Consider the following 21789-nt stretch of genomic DNA (forward strand, 5'->3'; position numbering starts at 1 on the left):
AAATTACATCATCAGAAAGTGACATGTGCCATGTAATCATAAAAACACCAATTACAAAATCTAAAAGAAGTTAAAAGTTACTTTAACTTGTCAAAGTGCTAACGGTGATAAATAGAACAGTGTTATAAAATATGATAGCAGTTACCTAAAAGGTTATAGTTCGATATAAAATTGTGTTACAAATAGTTTAAAATATCGTGCTGTATCTTACAAAATATATAGAATACCCAAAGATATCCATCCCACTGTATATCTATTTGTTTGTCGGGGGCTAAGTCACTATCCATTACACAATAATTTAAATTCCCAAATAGCAACAATCTAAGATCAAACCAGATATAAGAAAAGAGAGAAGTTCAGTCAAAAGGTCCAAATACACCCAGGGATCCCACAAAGTTCCAATGCCGCCATCCAGTTAGAGAAAGGAACCTCGTGTATACGGGGATCCTAAAAGTTCCAAAAGTCCAACAGTTATTTTTCAGTCAGGAAACAATTTAATTGCAGCGCCTTATTCAGACCCCTAGGGGCCACACAATCCAGCTCAAATGTCCAAAATGCTTCTCTTTGTAGTAACCTTTTGTCAATGTTGCCCCCTCTGACTGGGTCCGTAATACAGTCTATCGGCATACATTTAAACGCTGTTGCTGGATGTCTCGCATGTAACCAATGTTGCGCTACCGGTTGTTTCGATATGTCTTGTTTGACATTTTGTTTTGGCTTAGGGTCTAAAGCGGCTCGTATTGTGGATCGATGCATACTAATGCGTTCCCTCAGCTGTCTGTTTGTCTTCCCACAATATATGAGCCCACAGGGGCATTTAATAATATAAATTACATTGCGGGACGTACATGTAAGCCTATGTCTAATGTGGTAGGTTTTACCCGTATGCGGGTGAAAAAACTTCTCTCCTGTTATAAGGGTGTTACACATGACACAATTGCCGCATTTGAAAGATCCCAGTTTTTGAAACCCATGTTGTACATTCATGTATTTTCCTACCGGATCTGTGGACGACAGCAGCTCTTTCAGATTTTTATTTCTCTTGTATCCAAAACACACCCGATCATTGTGCACTGCAGTTAATTCTCTATCCGTTTTAACGATAGGCCAATGCTGTAAAACATAATTTTTCATTAGTGGAGCACAGGCATCATACGTGGTAGTGTAATACAAGGCATTTTGTTTTGTTTTAGTTGCTTGTCCACGGTTAGTGTTACCCCTTAGCACTTCCATCCGGTCGAGGCTTAAGGCCCATTTTTTAGTTTCTTGTATTAATTTTTCCGGATAACCACGCTCCAAGAATTGCAGTGCCATATCATTTAAAGCCATCTCTCTCTCTTGTGGGTCACTGGTTATCCTTATCGCCCTTAGCATCTGTGATCTCGGGAGGGAATTCAAAAGATGTCTAGGATGGCTACTGCTGTAATGGAGGAGTGTGTTCCTATCCGTGGGTTTCTGATAGACCTTTGTTTGCAGCTTAAGGAGTTTGTGATCTTTGTATATCATCACATCCAAGAACTGTATAGATTGAAAATCATAGTGTAATGTAAATCTAACCGCTGTAGTTAGTTTATTAAGGTCATCCACAAAGCACAATAACTCCTGTTCAGGCCCAAACCACAAGAAAAACAGGTCATCGATATATCGTCTGTAATAGCCCCCATTTTTACGGAACAACTGATGGCCCAAAATATTCTGTGTCTCATATTTATGCATGAACGTATTAGCATAAGAGGGGGCTACATTAGAACCCATAGCCGTTCCTGATAGTTGCAAGAAGTATTGGGTTTCAAACTTAAAGTAATTTTTTCTTAGAATGAACTCCAAGAGTGTAAGTACAAACTCCACCGGTGGTCCCTTATACAGAGCATTGTCTGCCATTAAGTCTCTGACAGCCTCTTATTACAGCCCCTAGTTAGAGGTACTGGTTCATATGTACAGGACACTACTGATTTCCTGCATGTAATTGATAGCATTGATTCCAATGATCTGTCTTTCATTATGGTTACTATGGATGTCAGTAGCCTCTATACGTGCATACCTCACAATGAGGGCATAGAGGCTGTCAGAGACTTAATGGCAGACAATGCTCTGTATAAGGGACCACCGGTGGAGTTTGTACTTACACTCTTGGAGTTCATTCTAAGAAAAAATTACTTTAAGTTTGAAACCCAATACTTCTTGCAACTATCAGGAACGGCTATGGGTTCTAATGTAGCCCCCTCTTATGCTAATACGTTCATGCATAAATATGAGACACAGAATATTTTGGGCCATCAGTTGTTCCGTAAAAATGGGGGCTATTACAGACGATATATCGATGACCTGTTTTTCTTGTGGTTTGGGCCTGAACAGGAGTTATTGTGCTTTGTGGATGACCTTAATAAACTAACTACAGCGGTTAGATTTACATTACACTATGATTTTCAATCTATACAGTTCTTGGATGTGATGATATACAAAGATCACAAACTCCTTAAGCTGCAAACAAAGGTCTATCAGAAACCCACGGATAGGAACACACTCCTCCATTACAGCAGTAGCCATCCTAGACATCTTTTGAATTCCCTCCCGAGATCACAGATGCTAAGGGCGATAAGGATAACCAGTGACCCACAAGAGAGAGAGATGGCTTTAAATGATATGGCACTGCAATTCTTGGAGCGTGGTTATCCGGAAAAATTAATACAAGAAACTAAAAAATGGGCCTTAAGCCTCGACCGGATGGAAGTGCTAAGGGGTAACACTAACCGTGGACAAGCAACTAAAACAAAACAAAATGCCTTGTATTACACTACCACGTATGATGCCTGTGCTCCACTAATGAAAATTATGTTTTACAGCATTGGCCTATCGTTAAAACGGATAGAGAATTAACTGCAGTGCACAATGATCGGGTGTGTTTTGGATACAAGAGAAATAAAAATCTGAAAGAGCTGCTGTCGTCCACAGATCCGGTAGGAAAATACATGAATGTACAACATGGGTTTCAAAAACTGGGATCTTTCAAATGCGGCAATTGTGTCATGTGTAACACCCTTATAACAGGAGAGAAGTTTTTTCACCCGCATACGGGTAAAACCTACCACATTAGACATAGGCTTACATGTACGTCCCGCAATGTAATTTATATTATTAAATGCCCCTGTGGGCTCATATATTGTGGGAAGACAAACAGACAGCTGAGGGAACGCATTAGTATGCATCGATCCACAATACGAGCCGCTTTAGACCCTAAGCCAAAACAAAATGTCAAACAAGACATATCGAAACAACCGGTAGCGCAACATTGGTTACATGCGAGACATCCAGCAACAGCGTTTAAATGTATGCCGATAGACTGTATTACGGACCCAGTCAGAGGGGGCAACATTGACAAAAGGTTACTACAAAGAGAAGCATTTTGGACATTTGAGCTGGATTGTGTGGCCCCTAGGGGTCTGAATAAGGCGCTGCAATTAAATTGTTTCCTGACTGAAAAATAACTGTTGGACTTTTGGAACTTTTAGGATCCCCGTATACACGAGGTTCCTTTCTCTAACTGGATGGCGGCATTGGAACTTTGTGGGATCCCTGGGTGTATTTGGACCTTTTGACTGAACTTCTCTCTTTTCTTATATCTGGTTTGATCTTAGATTGTTGCTATTTGGGAATTTAAATTATTGTGTAATGGATAGTGACTTAGCCCCCGACAAACAAATAGATATACAGTGGGATGGATATCTTTGGGTATTCTATATATTTTGTAAGATACAGCACGATATTTTAAACTATTTGTAACACAATTTTATATCGAACTATAACCTTTTAGGTAACTGCTATCATATTTTATAACACTGTTCTATTTATCACCGTTAGCACTTTGACAAGTTAAAGTAACTTTTAACTTCTTTTAGATTTTGTAATTGGTGTTTTTATGATTACATGGCACATGTCACTTTCTGATGATGTAATTTCCTTAATTGATCTATCACTATTGGCTACTTATACCCCTATGGGTGTAGAGTGGAGTTGCCTTGAGAAAGGTCCCTGAGTGGACCGAAACGTCACGTTGGCTGTAACTGCACTTATCTTAATACAAGAATTTTTTCACTGAAATCCCTGGAGTTGCTGGTCATTTGAACAGTGTATGAATTTTTTTACCGTGCACCCGGGTAATCGATACGATACAGTGTGCCACCCAGACGAATACGGATATATATATATATATATATATATATATATATATATATATATATATATATATATATATATATATATATAAAAAATCAGGGCCACCATAATAAATAAAGGGGCCCCCAGGCCGCGCCTATCACAGTCCTCACCCCCAGACACCACTCACCCCCACAGCAAATAAAAAGGCCACACAATATGAGCACCATGAGTGGACCAGGCCTCCCCCTACGTATTAAAAAAATTAACTGGCTGCCAGGCCCCCCCGCCACAAGTTTAAAAAAAAATCCATTGGCCGCCATGGATCCCTCCCAAAAGCTAAAAAACAAAAAAAAAACAAAAAACAAAAAAAAAAAACACTGGTGGTCACCCCTCCTGCATGTTAAAAAAAATGTATTGACAACCAGCCCTCCCCCAACAAGTTTAAAAAACAAAAATCTTTGGTGGTACATTGTCATAAGACACTTATAACTAAGTACCGGAGGGGACAAAACGCGTAGAGTGGATTATTGGAGGGTCAGTATGTACCAGTTTTTATGTCTAATTATGATAAAGTCAGATTATTGGAATAAACGGCTTCAAAGCAGTATTTTCAAACTGCATGTGTTTTTATTAGCAGTGCAACACACTACATGTTTCGGGTAAAACCCTTTTTCATTACACTTGAAAAAGGGTTTTACCCGAAACATGTAGTGTGTTGCACTGCTAATAAAAACACATGCAGTTGGAAAATACTGCTTTGAAGCTGTTTATTCCAATAATCTGACTTTATCATATACCTTTGGGAGTGTGGCACAGGCTCCTAGGAATCTACAGCGATACCACGTTTGAAATTATAAGCTGGGACCAGCAATTTGTATGTTTATGTCTAATTAATAAAGATACTCTGACTTTTATATTTAGTAGTTTACGGGATATTGTTTTTTGAATAATTATTCTATAGTGCCTTGGGAACTGTGGTAATGTCCTGGAGCTTCTGTTGCCCTGTCCGGACTGGCAAACTAGACTCCCCCTAAATTAAACGATATTTTTTATTTCTCAAAAAATCATTGGTGTCCAGGGCCCATCACAAGTTTTAAAATAAATCCATTGGTGGCCAGAGTCCTGTCAATACACACACTTATGGAATGGAGGGGGCCCGAATCAGAGTCACAGATTTTGGGATTAAAATAAAACCAGAATGCTTGAGGGATTCAATAGTATTTATTACAAATCAACCCTTTACATAAAGAGGTTCTGGTTCTAGCATTGGTATCCCAGTTCTGGGTTGTTTTAAAAGATGGGTATACTTAAATGGCCCTTCAAACATTAACAGAGCAAACTCAATGTGAAAAACCGCGCAAGAAAGCGCACCAATGATAGCAAATATGTTTCAGTCAGAAAACGACTGTATGGTACTCCAGACTATTACTGAATCTCCAGACCAATGTCTTTCAGACTTAAAACTTTCTGCATTGGCCGGGAATCAACCCGGGCCTCCCGCGTGGCAGGCGACACACACACACACACTTGTAAAATATTTACATATTAAAAAATCATATCCTAAATTAGTAGGTCATCCAAAACTTCCAAACTGTGTGGCTGACTCTCCTCACAAAGGCAGCTGCAACAATAGCTGCGACGGCCCAGGCAATCTAAATAATTCTAAAAGGGAAACTTAAGCTTTAAGGAAAGCTAAGTAACATGGCAGTGTTGTACTTCTGTTTTTCCCAGGCTGGTGTATTTTTTTTTTTCCTAAAAGGAGTACCAGTCTGGGGAAAACCAATGATTGAATTAACAAGGGATGCCCAACAGATTGGCAATCACGAATGAATACTACTTTCCTTGCCCTTTAAAAATGTGTGCAACCTTACCTCTTGACAGGGCTTTCATATAAGCTTAATTTACATAAGTTAACTACTAAGCGTACATGCTATTTCGAGCTATGCTGTTACTGGCAGATTAGGGGCCAATGATCTCTTAAACACCTGCTGCCAGACGATACCATTCCTGTACAGCTCAGTGTTGCAGGAAAAAAAAAAATCAGGTATGTGCGATAATGCGCAATAGAGGACTAATGAAGCATTACATATAAATTTGCTGACAAGAAAGCGAATTTGCACAGGCCCTCACAGTGCTACCACTGCCTGCACCCACATCTGATTCCCTTTCTCATATTTCTCTCTGGTGGGAGATTACAGGCAGCAAACCTGAGGCAAGAGATTGCCTAAAATATATTGAGTTTTCCACTGGGAAAGTTTCCTGGTCTGATAAAAAAAAAAAGAAATCTAAAACAACCACTACAGCTTGGGTGCATATTAATAGCAATGACACTTATCCACAATAAGAGAATTTAATAATAAACAATTTTAATTTGCTGAATTCTATACTTTCTTTCAGTAATGAAAAATAATTCAGATTAAATTCCATACAAAATCTTTCAATTCTTAACAAATCGTGTGAATAAAATTGCATTGCAGAAAATATTGCAAGCTATTAAAAAAAAAACACAATTTTTGGACAACATGTGACTGCACAGATCTAATCTTAATTTCCAGTTGTAGCTCACCTATACACGAACTTACTGTGATGTAGTGATGTGCACCTCGACGTTCACCCGACCCCTGAGAACTCCCGACCCAAACCCATTGTGAGCGCCTATTTCTATAAGCAGCCCCCCCACCCCACTGTGATGTCAAGGAAGGGGGCACTCCATCGCACAAGTGAATAAAAAGAAGCACTTCCGGCAAAAGCAGAGAACTAGGAGGTCGCAGACTTCAGTTCTGCCTGCATATCACTACCCTCATGGTTCTAACTAGAGCACAAACATGCCTTACCACACACATATAGTGCAGAATCAAAGTAAATAAGTGTTGTGAGCTTATAATCATAGTAAAATATGTTAAAATAATAGCGGAATATGCTAAACCTTATTAGACGACTGAAGTTTCCAACTGCCTTTTCTCCTTTTTCCCAGCTTGAATGGCTGCCCCCATGGCTACACAGCAGCTTATTTACTATATAAACGACAGTAGTCTTTCTGACACAAACACACAGCTTTCCCAGTGCATTATTATATGTTAATTACTTTAGAATGCTTCCATTTTTTTGGTGTACAAGGCATTTTATCACTGCCAAAGTTCAAAAATATAAACCATACCCTTTGGTAATTCTAAACCAATCAAAGTTTAACTACATAAACCAAAAACCTGAATATATATTAATGCAACCTGGCATATAGCTGTAGAATAGCTGTTAAATGCAATCCAAAAATCTACTAAAGTATTGTTCTTAGAAACAGAATTGCTTCTGCCACATCTTCATTCATAGAAGCTCTTAAATCTGATTTGATTATTTTCAGTGCTTGTATTTAAAGTTATTAAGAGTCGGACTGGTGACTCCGACTGCAGATACCCAAAATTGCTCCCGACTCCACAGCTCTGTATATGTTAGGTTACATGAGCCAATAAATGGACAGTACTCTGTCTTTTACTCCCACACTTCTTCCTGTTACAGTTAGAGCTGCATTTTTTCCTGTCAGCTGATACAGAGGATATCACAAAATGGTGGGTCAAAGCAAAGAGTAAAGAATAATCCAACTTACAAAACCTGGCTGACTAACAATAAAAGGATTTCTCACAGGTTGGATGTAGATATTACAGATGAGCTGTTAAGCAACTTGCAGGAAATGCTAGTTGGTACAGATAGGTTCTAAGGTCCCAATGAAAGCTATAGGCACCAACAGTGATTTAATCAGAAAGAGAGAGAGAAAACAACAGCTAAAGCCCAATCAGCTTAAGTACAGAGTGATGTTAAATAGCAAGAGGAATTGCAGGACTCACTGTTATAGGTGGTATGTTGGCTGCTATTCTCATGGTTTGAAGAAAAGTCCTCATCTGGCTGAGTGGCAGGAGACTGTCTTACTTCGTCTGTTTCATCGTCCTCTGGAGTAATCAGTTTCATAAGGCACTGGTTACACACATTTGCCACCTCTTTGATGTCTGAGGTTTTATACAGTGTTAAGCAAAAAAAAAAGAAAAAAAAAAGCACACAGCTAAGTTTGGTAAAACTGGTTGTGCCTCTTCAGGTGCCCATGGCGTTGAATATACCTGTAGTTGTAATGGAGTATATATACTTCCTCTTTAGCTTACCCTTCACACTGGGGTTAGACTAGTGTAATCACACCTCAAAACAAGTTAACATCCATAAAAATTTCACTGCCACCATCTATGATTAAAGGGGTGTGTTGCCTTTAAATTAACTTTTAGTATGTTAAAAAATTACTAATTCTAATTTTTTAATTATTTGCATCCTTCTTCTTCATCTTCTAAGTCTTTTCAGCTTTGAAAAGAGATCAGTGACTCCATCAAAAAATGCTCTGTAAGGCTATACATCTATATTTATTAATACTTTGCTTTCTCTTCAGGCCATCTCATATTCATATCCCAGTCTCTAATACAACTTGGACCTAGCAACCAGATTGCTAAAATTGCAAACTGGAAAGCTGCTGAATAAAAAAGCAAAATAACTGAAAAACCACAAATAATAAACCATGAAAACCAATTGCAAATTGTCTCAGGATAAAACTCTTTACGTCATACTAAAAGTTAATTAATAGGTGAACAATTCCTTTAAGAAAAATGAGGTACAAAACTTTTTTTCTAGAGCAAGTAATGCATCTATATACACCAAACACTCTGGGGCCTATTTATCATGCTTTGAAAAACCCATAGCAACCAATCAGCAATTAGATTTCAATAGTCACCTAAAAGTTAGAAATAAAAAAGGAAAAACCTGATTGGTTGCTATGTGCAACATCACTAGTGATGTTTTAAACTGCATGATAAATAGGCCCCAATGTCTCGCAGCAGTCGAAGGGTTTGTTTCCACTAATTAATCAAGCACTCCAGCAGTAAAAGGGTTCATTTACATCTGACCAGGCACAGTCTTTCTGCCAGCAGCTAAATAGTTAATAAGCAATTTTTTTTTTCAGAGACTTGTTGCTTGCCTCATGAATACAGCGCTGACTGTGTAATAGTGAATTACCCCAAATATTGCCAGCGTTTTAGAGGGATACATGCATGTATGTATCTCAGCAGGGTTGGTAGGCAACATCTTAAGCAGCTGGGAAGATTACATCAAGTGGGGTGAGATGGAAGCTTCAAATACCAATGCACTATTTATGAATAAGTGCAACAAATGGGCCAGTATTGTTGGTGCAAAGTAGTGCAGTCCAGGAGGGGCTGCCTCCATCCTTGCCCGCCCACACCAGCGTACCGGCTTCCTTTTATAGGCCCACCGTGCACCGCCGATGACGTAAAAAAAAACTCTTGAATGAGCATCTGCCATGACAATGAATGCAAATTCACCTTACAACTGCAACATACAGTGATGTGCCCCTTCCTGATTACATTTGTTGCACTAAATAATTTCTGATCATTGAATAAAATATAGTATTAGACAAGGGAACCTGAGACAACATATAACACGCTCACAGTAAACAACTGTCATACAATAAACACAGCAATGACAACTGGATGTAGTGGATCATTTCTGTGTTCGTGCCTCGTGCGTGTTTTATATTCTCCAGTTAACCAATCAAAAAGTCTTCTATAGAACTTGTTACAGTACTGTCATATGGGTTCCTTTTTCTGCAGCAATTAATTGTACATTTATACACAAATGGCACAGCCAATACTTATCAATTTCACATGTTACACTACAGCAGAAGCTTTCAATAAAGGATACTCTTCTTGCGGTCATCATAGGAGAGGCAGGGCAGAACGGCAGTAAGTATCCCTGAGGAATATGGCAGCATCACACGACCAGCCAACTGTAAGAACTCTCTCATCCATGTCATGGCGGTTAACTGAATAAGATCATCTGTGTAGCACAGTAAGGGCAAAAAAAGAACTTTAGGAAACAATAAGGGTCACTTTATAAATACCTAGTTTTTTACCAACATGTGTGGTATGTTCTCCCCGGGTCTGTGTGGGTTTTCTCTGGGTATTCTGGTACTCACATGTCACATACCGTACATTAAAAGTTGCCTACATGTCATTTTTATTGTTTTTTCACTGATAAATCTGCTTTTGTAAGCAATTGTTAACCAATTTTCCTAAACCCGAGTGTCCCTATTCAACCGATCAAGAGTTTCCAAATGCTAAATGAATACTGCTGCAAAATATGCCAGCCCCCTCATTGAGGAACATGGGGGATCAGATAGGTAATGTAAAAGCATCAGGCAAATGCTTGTATGGCAATATTATAAATAACACGCAAAGACAGTGTTACTCTAGATATAAAAAGGTTTAATTTCTGTGCATTTATAGGACTGACAATTTATTAGCACTACCTGGACTGAAAAAAAGCAGGGGTTGCATCTCAATCAGCACTTCCTGTTCACAGTTTCCCTGTACTTTATATTATATCTTTGTTCATTTTGGATAGTGAGTCATTATATACAGATGGCTGCAATGTATGCTTGGGAAAAAGAAGTTTTCTAAATCTGAAAGATTTTTTTTACATATAGTATTAAAACAGAAGTATTTCAATAGCTGTGGTCATACAAACACTCACCAGTTGACTGGCAATGGATCACCAGAATGTTAGCCATTTCAGCAAATTTAACACTGTCTGGTAACTTTTTGATCTCCTTCAAGAACTCTCCAAGTGACACTTCACACCTGCAAGGACCCAGGTTTAAGAGATAGGTTAGTGCCACTATATAGTAGAAAAATATTTTCATGTTGCACTGTGCCAATACATTGTATAGATTGCATTATTTGAAGGTGATTAAAGTGAATTTTGTTTTATTTTTTATTTTTTTATAAAGGGCCAGGTATCACTATATAGCATGTTTTTGGGCAGTTCAAATTTTTATTATAAAGTTAACGGAGAGTAGGCTCCACGGTCACATAGTAGCTATATTTATATATAAGAGCATTCCTCTAATGTATCTTACCACATGGCACTTATTCTCTGTATAATTATTAAAAAATATACTAGTAGCCACGTGTGTTCGCTGGCCATTGGCCTCTACTTTTTTTTTTTTTTTAAAGGTAATGCTTTATTCGTTTAAACACATAAAACACTTACAAACATTAAACAGTTTTATTACAATCTTGTGTCGATGTCGTTATTGTAGCATGATTGGTACATATTAGTTCTCTCTTTCGGGTCTTACCACTGCAGTAATTGTGTCAGAGTCATCAGAGGGCTTTTCATTCCCCTTCATTCCTTGATTGCAAGCCCGGGCCCGACTCCCACCATGGGCTCCATATTTTATCAAATTTACGGGTTGTGCCTCTAGTTTCATGCGTAAGCTTAATCATGGGAATAGCCTCGTCAACTAATTTTATCCAGGAGTCCCTGGTGGGAGGGTTGGGCCCCATCCAATGCATAATAACACATTTTTTAGCATAGTACAACAAAACTCGAAACCTAATTTTTGCATGTACAGTGGGGACTAATTGGTCCACTATCCCCAGTAGGCACACCTGAGGTGAGTTCACCTGTGGAAAATCTAGGGTAGTTGCTAGGGCAGCCATTACCTGAGACCAATAGGCTTTTATTATCGGGCAGGCCCAGATCATGTGTAAGAAGTTTGCTGCCATTTCACCACATCTAGGGCAATTGTCGTCGTTTCTTTTACCCATAGCCTTAAGTTTTATTGGGGTTGTATATAACTGATGGAATGTTTTGTATTGAATCAGTTTATCTCTCACGGATATTAAGCTGATATATATTGACTCTGTCGCTTCCTCCCAGTCCTCCTGGGTGAGCTCTGGTACAAGTAATTGCCATTTATTTTGTGCCTTGTGGAATGGAGGGGGGATACTTGCTAATAGGTTGTGGTATAATTTAGATATTAGTTTGGTGGGTTGCTCTACTGCCAGGGACTCTTCCATTGCCAATGTAGTCAACACCGGGGAAAGAGTACCAAACTGTGCCCTGAATAGTTGACGGATTTGAAAGTATCTAAACAGGGGAATGTGAAGTGGAGCACATTTGTCTTGGAGCTCTTGAAATGACAGGAATGTGTTATTTATGAGCAGGTCACCCAGAAATTTGATACCCCCGTTGTGGCCAATATAGAAAGTCGTCTAGATTCCGAAAATGTGGAAGATTGGCATTGCCCCATAATGGGAGGGAGGAAATCAAACGCAAGGGTTGTTTTTTAAGCTGTTTCAGTCCTTGACACCAAGCTTTATGGGGTGTAGTGATAGAGGAGGGTAAGTTGCCCATGTCTGTGAGCTTGCGATATGGTAGATTCTTAAGGCCCTCTAAGGACCCTGCTACGTTGGCTTGCAAAGCCATGTTGGGGTTGTATGGGTCAGGATGAAACCACAAGTGTAGGTAATAGATTTGGGATGCTAGGTAATATAGGTGGAAGTTGGGCAGGGCCAGTCCTCCCTCATCTTTATCAGCTGTCAACTTTTCCCAGGCCAGCCGTGGTACTTTTTGGTTCCATATAAAGGGGAGAATGAGATGATTGATTTTTTTAAACACCGAGCTAGGAATATGGATTGGAGCGTTGTGTAGATGATATAGGATTTTGGGGAGGTATATCATTTTGATAAGATTTATTCTCCCCCACATTGTAAGTGGGAGATTTGCCCAGCCTCGAAGGTCAGCTTCTAGTTTTGTAAGTATCGGATTGAGGTTGATCTGTACGAAGGTGGACAGGTCCCCTTGTATATTCAGACCCAGATACTTAAATTCCTGCGCCCATGTTAGCTCTACATTGGGGGGGAGAAGGGGAGTAGGCTGTTTGTCGATTGGAAAGAGTATGGATTTATCCCAGTTAACTTTAAGGCCTGAAAAAACGCCAAACTGTCCTACTAACGTGAGCAGAGCCAAGAGGGAACCTTGGGTGTCGGCAAGATATATTAACATGTCGTCCGCATATAAGGAGATTTTTTCCGTAATGGGGCCGAGAGTTAAGCCAGAAATTTGTTGGGATTCCCGGATGGCAATAGCCAATGGTTCAATGGCTAAGGCAAATAGAAATGGTGACAGGGGACAGCCCTGCCTCGTACCACGATGTAATCGAAACGGAGCAGATATAAGACCATTAACCCTTACCCTTGCCGTTGGCCGTTGGTACAATATTTGGAACCATTTAACAAATTGGTCACCCAGATTAAATCTGCGTAATGTTTCCCAGAGATAAGGCCATTCAATGGAATCGAATGCTTTGGCCGAATCAAGGGAGGCCACTGCTCTCGTGCCCGGCTGATCATGTAATATCTCAATATTGGTATATAATCTCCTCAGGTTGATGTTAGTGGACCTGCCTGGCATAAACCCTGATTGGTCTGGGTGGATTAGGTCTATGATGTATCTTTGAAGTCTTCTTGCAAGTATTTTTGCAAGGATTTTAGCATCCGTATTTATGAGAGAGATAGGTCGGTATGAGCTGCACTGTGACGGGTCTTTGCCAGGTTTGGGGATCACTACAATGAGGGCTTCACTGAATGAGGGGGGTAACGAGCCTGTCACAAAGGAGGACTGTAGGGTACTAAGTAGCTGAGGGGCTAGTTGCTCCTGTAAAGACTTGTACCAAGCCGAGGGGAGGCCATCAGTGCCTGGGGTTTTGTTTGGTGGGAGAGAGGCAATGGCTTCTTTAACCTCTTCTAACCTAATAGGTTCATTTAAAGCCTTCCTGTCATCAGTGCAGAGGGACGGGATGGAAACACTATCTAAAAAAGGTATGTGAAGATCGTTGGAGTGGGTTAGTGTTGTTTCATATAGCTCCCGATAGTATGAAGCAAACTCCTCTACTAGTAGTTGTGGGTCGGTGACCATTACATTACCCGCTCCCTGTATGACCGGTATCGCTGTAGAGGGACTTATTGTTTTGGCGAAATATGCTAACATTTTACCATTTTTATCACCCATTGCAAAGTACCTTTGTGATTGGTAGAGAAGAGCTTTCTTTGTTAACAATGTGTGCTGTCGCTCTAGGGCATTGCGTTTGTCTATTAGAAGTGCGTATGACTCCGGTGAGGGGTTAGAGATGTGATCTGTCTCTGCCTGCAAGACCTCCGCTTCTGCTAGATCAACACTATTTTTGGCTTGATTACGGGCTTGCCGTATTGCTCTAGCTAGGACCCCCCGCATTACCGCCTTGGAGGCATCCCACAGGACCTCCTGGGAGGCCGTGTCTGCATTGGTTTCCCAATAATTGACATAACCCTCTGAGTTGGCTGTTTGCACTGTCTCATTGTTTAACCAGAGAGGACTTAGTCTCCATATTCTAGAATGTGCTGGGGTTGACCATCTGATGGATAAAAGAAGCGGAGAGTGGTCAGAAAGTATTCTGGGGAGAAATTGCACCTTGTCGATAAGGGGCAGCATATCAGTAGTTACTAGTGCCAAGTCGATCCTAGAGAAGGACTGGTGAGTAGTCGAGTGGCAGGAATACTCCTTTAAGTCAGGGTGTTTCCATCTCCAAGCATCTAGCAATTGAAATGCACTTGCCCATTGAGCTAGTTTGGTAGGGCCTACTTCTTGAGACTTGAGACGGTCTAGCTGAGGGTCCATTGTGGAATTGAAGTCCCCTAGTATGCACATAGGGCCGGGGGGCAGGTTTGCTAATTTGTTAGTAATGTGATCTAATAATGCTCCTGAATATGGTGGGGGCATGTAGAGGTTGATCATTGTAATAGGCTTATTGTCGATTGTGCAGTGTAGAATAATATAACGACCATAGTGGTCTGTAATGATCTGTGACAGTGAAAATGCTATGGATTTCCTAACCAGGATGGAAACACCTCTAGCGTGGGTAGAAAATGTGGAGTGGTATGACCATCCTACCCAGGGCTTTTTCAAGGAGAGGACTTTTTGCCCAGTGAGGGGCCTCTACTTTTTAACATCCAGGACGCCTACACACTTATTTTTTTCCGCTTCAGGATTGAGCTATAGAAACTTCCGTGGCGACTTTCCTTCGCCAGAGATGTTTGACTCTGCAGGGTTTGGACTACTACGATCTACCTTTGTGTGACCGCCCTACAATCACCCATCAGGAACATTTTTTCACCATGGAGCACACGACTGAAAGGTTTACTCATCTCCTGCTCCTTGGTTCTCCCTGACTAATGTCGTATGCTTATTTTATGCTTTCATGGTTTTTTTTTTTTTTGTTTTCTTTTTCTTTTTCTTGTTTATAATTTTGCACTACTATTTACCTTATTGTTGCCTTATATGTTATGATGTGGAGCTCTTGTGTTATGCCCCTCCAACTTGCAGGCCTTAGATGGGGTTTAGACCCCACTGTAGGGTTTGTGCTAAGGCCCTAGTGTTTAGACTACTTAGGACTAACTGGTTTTTAGTTGTTTTTTTAAGTTTGTTTTGTTATACTGAGCGCCACCACACTCTACTTTTGTCAGGAAAATGCTTGAGAGTCACATGGAATCTTTATCTGCATACTTCTGGAATTTTCGTTTTGATAGTTCTGACTTATGGCTACAGTTAAGATGGCAGTTTCTATAATTTCCCATAACGTGCAAGGGTTTAATTCACCCTCCAAACGGGCTAAAGCTTTCTCCTTTTATAATTCGCTTGCTGCCGATATTGTATGTTTACAGGAGACACATTTTTCTGCTGCCTCCTTTCCAAAGTATTTTCACCATAGATACCCTCTGTTTCACTTGGCTAAGGGGCCGACTAAAAAGAAAGGGGTTGCTATTTTTTTTAGAGCCGGACTACCTGTTGTAATAGAAAACGTAGTTGCGGATCCGGAGGGCAGATTCCTACAAATAAAACTCCAGGACTCAAAGTACACTATTGTTACATACTATGTGCCTAACCAAAACCCCCTTTTATTTCTATCCATTATTATTCAACAGAGTCAGGCGGATAAAGAAGGGGGTCTTATTATTTGTGGTGACTCCAATTTGATTTTAGATGCGGGCTGGGATAGACAGGCTACTCCTCTTTCTACCTCTGAAATCTCTAACATTTACTCCATTCAACAATTTAGACGCATAGTGGACCGTCATTCACTAGTTGATGTTTGGCGGGAACAACATCCTTACAGTAAGGGCTATACCCATTACTCTTACCCCCACAAGGTTTATACGCGCATTGACCATATATTTATTTCGCAGGACTACACCCCCCAAATATGCACTGCTAAGATCTTAAACGTTCCATGGTCAGACCACTCCCCGGTTTCCCTTCGGTTTACAATAGATAATCGGGCGGCCAGAGGGTACCAGTGGAAACTTAACAACTCATTGCTCATGGTACCTGATATAGCATCTGAAATTGAGTCCACCATATCAAATTACTTTAAGGAGAACGAAACTTCCGTCTCACAAATAACCACCTTGTGGGAAGCTCACAAGGCAGTCTTGCGAGGTAAATTTATCCAATTAAGTTCCAGACGGAAAAAACATCGTAGGCTAGTGATAGACAATCTTACTCTGCAATTAGACGAGGTGATGCAGAAACAGAGTGATCACCCAGCGCTGGATCTAAGAGGGGAAATTCATCAACTCCACCTAGATCTCGATCTGGCTCTCACTCATGAAGCCGAAAAGGCCCTTCGTTGGTCGCAACAAAAGTTTTACTCTAACGCCAATAGACCTAGTAGGATGTTTGCCAGAAAATTAAATAATAGCCCTCGTACCATACTTGTTCACCCCATTAAACAACAAAATGGAGGGTTAACAACTAATCCTACCAAAATTGCGCAGGAATTTGCAGACTACTATATGAAGCTCTATTCTAGCGTAGGTAACCCAACCACAGCCCAGTATAAGAAAGTACTGCATGACCTTCAGCTTCCTACGCTTACTGATTCTCAGCTCGCAACTATAGAAGCCGATGTAACCACTGAGGAAGTTACTGCAGCAATTAAACATTTGAAATCTGGGAAGGCCCCGGGTCCTGACGGGTTTTCGGTCCACTATTATAAAAAATTTGCTTTCCTTTTAGCCCCTTACCTATCGCAGCTATTTAATTCGTTGCAACACGGTTCCCGGTTCTCCCACTTATCTCAAACTGCGAAAATTATAACTATCCCTAAACCGTCAACGGACCCTACTAATTGTCAAAATTATAGGCCTATTTCGCTACTAAATAACGATATTAAGATTTTGTCCACGGTTTTGTCAATTCGGCTCAATTTGTACCTTCGTCAGTGGATACACAAGGATCAGGTCGGGTTTATCCCAGGGAGACAAGCTAGTGATGCCATTAGACGCCTTCTACTGCTGATACATAAGGCCCAGGGGACTTCCACTAAAGCGTTACTTTTGAAGTTAGATATTAGGAAAGCTTTTGACATGCTGTCTTGGTCTTATCTGCATCATATACTTAATCTGTGGGGTTTTGGGCAGAAGTTTCGAACTTGGGTACATTCGTTGTATCAATCCCCCTCGGTTTATGTATCAGTGATGGGATATCAGTCCTCCTTATTCAGTATTCATCGTGGCACTAAACAGGGATGCCCATTGTCCCCCATATTATTTGATCTTGCTATCGAACCATTGGCAGCACTTATAAGAGCTAATCCTAATATACACGGTCTTCGAATTAATGGTTTCCATCATAAAATCTCATTGTTTGCGGATGATGTAACGATGCTTGTGACACAACCCCTTACCTCTTTGCCTAATCTGTTTGATCTGTTGGGGAAATTAAGGGATGTTTCTGGTCTAACTATCAATCATGAGAAATCTGAGGCTCTCAACCTGACTCTCGCCCCCGAAGCCGTTAAATTATTGAAGCTTAACTTTGATTTTAAGTGGCAGCCCATTTGTATCTCAATATTGGGGGTTAACCTCACCGCGCTATATTCGACCTTATACAAACACAATTACCCTAAACTGTACGTTTCCCTAACAAAATCATTGGAAGTATGGAGTAGATATCATATTTCATGGATGGGACGTATAAACTCAAGATGACGATACTACCTAAACTTTTGTATTATTTCCGTACTCTGCCAGTCTCCATTAGTTTACCGGATTTGAAGGAATTTCAGGGGAAGATAATGCGCTATATATGGGATAATAAGCCACCCCGGGTTAATAAGAAAACCTTATACGCTTCCAGGGCACAGGGAGGTTTGGGCCTCCCAAACCTTCTTCACTACTTTTATGCTGCCCAACTGACTGCCATTCCACTTCTACATATGGGCTCGGTAGGCCCGCAATGGGTTCAATTGGAAAACGACATTTGTGCCCCATACTCAGCGTTAATTTGGTCTATGTCACATAAACGATCTTTGGTCCAGAGCCCAAGCTTGAGCGCCACTTTAAAGGTTTGGGATAGTGTTCGGTACTCAGTCAAACTAATGTCGCCATGGGTGCCGATTACTCCTTTGCTCCAAAATCCGGATTTTGTACCGGGTCAGAATGTTGCCCTTTTCCGGTGGTGGAGTTCTAGCAATATTCTTAGAGTCTATGACTGCTATAACGTTAGGGGCCCACTTACTATAGCTCTCCTCCAGTCCCAACGGGACCTTCCGCCATCAGAAATTTTTAGAGCGTTACAGGTGTTACATTACATATCTTCACTGAAAAACCACTGGGAACGGGCACAACACAGTCTGACATTTTTTGAAAGGTGGTGTCTCCGCCCCTCCCACCGCATGGGTATGATCTCGCTGTTGTATTCGGCCTTAAATAACCTGTCAAACCCAAGAGATCACACTTATGTTAGGGCATGGGAAAAGGATGTCTCGTTTTCATATGATATGGAACATTGGGGAAAGTGTTGGAAAATCACTAAATCCAGTTCTATGAATACTGTTTTGCTGGAGGCCTCCTACAAGGTATTATTTCGATGGTATTTGACGCCTGATAGGATAGCGAAAGGTGTTTCTACGGCAGATCCCAATTGCTTTAGAGGCTGCCAACTAATTGGTTCCATGTATCATATATGGTGGACGTGCCCTAGGGTGGTTAGATTTTGGATCAGGATCCACACTATTATATTCTCTGTTTTTAACATTAATGTGAGGAGAGACCCAATGCTAGCACTTTTGAATGGTAAATGTGACGGTTTCTCTAAAATACAACACAAACTGTTGACGTGTATATTTTTAGCTGCAAAACAAACCATCGCTAAGGCGTGGAAAGCTGGATCTATTCCTATTCCAGCCTTTAAACGTAAAATGGATTGGATTATGGTGAATGAAAAATTAGCTAGTTTTCTCAACAACACCCATGATAAATTCCTAAGGATTTGGCAGCCCTGGTTGGAGTACAGACGCAGTGATCCCAATGTTTATCAGCTCCTTTCCATTTGACTTTCCTACTATCACTCGATTTTATTTTTGTGATGTATTAATATTCCTGTGACTTATTTCGCTATTTATCAGTCTTTTCCATGCAATCTAATGACTAGGTGGCTCTTTGATTTCACTGTTTCATAGTTGTGTAACGATTAAAGTTGATAAACAATGCAACATAACAGACTCACATGGTCTCCTAATAATTTGCAACAATTTTATTGTGTCTATTCACTGTTGATATCTTACGTTGTGTCAATGTGCACTGAAATTTTACTTGTGTCCGCTTTCGACTGTTTGCAATATTTTTGATAACCTGTCAAACTTTTGTAACGTACACTTGGCATGTTTGTGAAACAATAAAAATATTGTTGAAAAAAAAAAATATACTAGTAGCATTATAAAAATAATGTTATACATGCATACATTTAAGAAGTCCTACATACTTACATCTTTCTAATTTCTTTGCTGTTATCTCCGAGAATCTGGAAGAGGCCATCTAAAATCTCAGGTAAATAATCCAGCAGATTGATGTCAGGAACAGACTCCAGCACCAGGATCTATGTATGAGAAACAACAACATATAAAACTTTATAAATACTGCTATAATGTTGTATGCACCCTCAAGAAAAAAATTACAATGTTTGAGATAATTCTTTGTTGCCCAAACTGGCATATAACCAAGCACACCCAGTGCCTGCATTTTTTTGTCTTGCATCTGTACTCAGTTCTGGTCTCTCATGCATCTTTAAGAGCAAAATAAATAATATTAAACAATGACTTGTTCTTATCATCCTACCCTCATGATGTTCAATACAGTATACAACAAAAATATCTATTAATTTGGCCTTTATAAATTCTGCCATGTGATGAAAATTGACCGTTAAGGCCAGAGTTTTTCTAGATTTTATTAACTATAAGCGACAGCACTGGCATAAATGTACCGTCATGACAATTGTTCCAGGTCCCTAGGCAACACATTGTACTTCAAGATCCAATGGTGGCAGCAGTGAAAGAGTTAAAGGGCAAAATCTTTTTTACTACTTATGAAAGTGATTTAGCAACTTCTTTAAGATTCTAAGACAGGGCCCTCTTTACTTCTTGTATTTGTTATTTACTTGGCTGCTTTCTATGTACATCTGTACGTTTGCAGTTTATACCCATTCATTATACCGCACTGCGGAATGTTAGTGATGGTTAAATACAGTAATTGAAAACACAGCACAGACACAATTAGAATAATTGTTCCATCAAACTTAACGTGCCATTACACTTTCTCACATAGTTAATAACTATGATTTTTAGCAAATCCCAAGACATAAGTGCCCATACCCTGATCACCTGGCCACAATCCCTTACCGGCCAGGTCTGCCCATGAAGATTTGCCCTGGGATTTTAAGTACACAGAGGCCCCCATTAACCCAATAAATAGTGATGGTCTACTAGGGCACCTTATGGCAATCCCTCTGGCACTTGTCGGAATGCACAGCTTGCCAGTCCAACCACCTACTGGTTTCTTCTAATGACACTAGATTAGAAGTTAAGGAAAGATGTTGAAAAACAGTTAAAGAATAACAGAGGCTTACTCCATATTAGAACTACAGAGTCAGACACCTTCATAGATACTAAGTAAAAAAATAGCTTGGATAAAATATACATTTACCTCTTAATAATCCTTTTTTCAATTAAAATGTGGAAATAAAGCAGTGGCCTCTCTCTAAGAAATGGTACTTGATCACTGGCAAAAGTGTTTACTAGTGATGTCATTAAACATAAAACATTACTGTTTTCATAAAAAATTGCATGTACAATTTTATCATAATTAAAATAAAGTGATTTATATTACAATTAAAGAAGACACAAAAAAGTAAAGAATGGCAGATAGAATTTAAGGAAAGGAGTTAAAAGAATAATATTGCTTACCCAAGAAATAATAAACTGTCGAGCATATTGGTTGTTTGAATAGATTCTCTCTCTAAGAAGCGGGACGAAGCCAACCAGGTCAAATTTGCTGCTTTCAGTTACAATGTCCTGTGCATAAGAAAACAGTATTAAAAGTAGAATCTTAAGGGCTTTACACGGTTAATTAGCAGAAAAGAAAAACTAAACTTCTTTGCAGTAGCACAACAGCTACATTTCCTGATTTCAACACAGTAAGGGCCAGTGGGTAGCACTTCTGCCGAAGTCTGATTCTGACGTGGGTACTCTGCAAGCAGTCCGTGTGTTCTCTCTCTGTGTCTTTGTGGGTTGTCTCTTAATACTATGGGTTTTATCCCACACCCCAAACATTTGCAGGTTGGTTACTTGGTTCCTGATAATTTTATAGTAAGCCAAGACAGGATTTGAGCAATTCCAGTGGTCGCACTAGTAACTGTGTAATGGTTTAGCTA

The 21789-nt window shown here is 40.0% G+C and overlaps 1 protein-coding gene across 1 annotated transcript in view; it reads right to left on the bottom strand.

The window, feature by feature from the left end:
- Nucleotides 1-21789, bottom strand: part of vac14.L (Vac14 homolog L homeolog) — a 76756-nt gene that overhangs the window by 48631 nt on the left and 6336 nt on the right. The window contains 5 exon segments of the mRNA NM_001094022.1: nt 7995-8153; nt 9901-10035; nt 10732-10838; nt 19850-19959; nt 21323-21430. Of these exon segments, the coding sequence (NP_001087491.1) occupies nt 7995-8153; nt 9901-10035; nt 10732-10838; nt 19850-19959; nt 21323-21430 (619 nt within the window).

This window comes from Xenopus laevis, chromosome 4L (genome assembly GCF_017654675.1).
Source record: "Xenopus laevis strain J_2021 chromosome 4L, Xenopus_laevis_v10.1, whole genome shotgun sequence".
Taxonomy (NCBI): Eukaryota; Metazoa; Chordata; class Amphibia; order Anura; family Pipidae; genus Xenopus; species Xenopus laevis.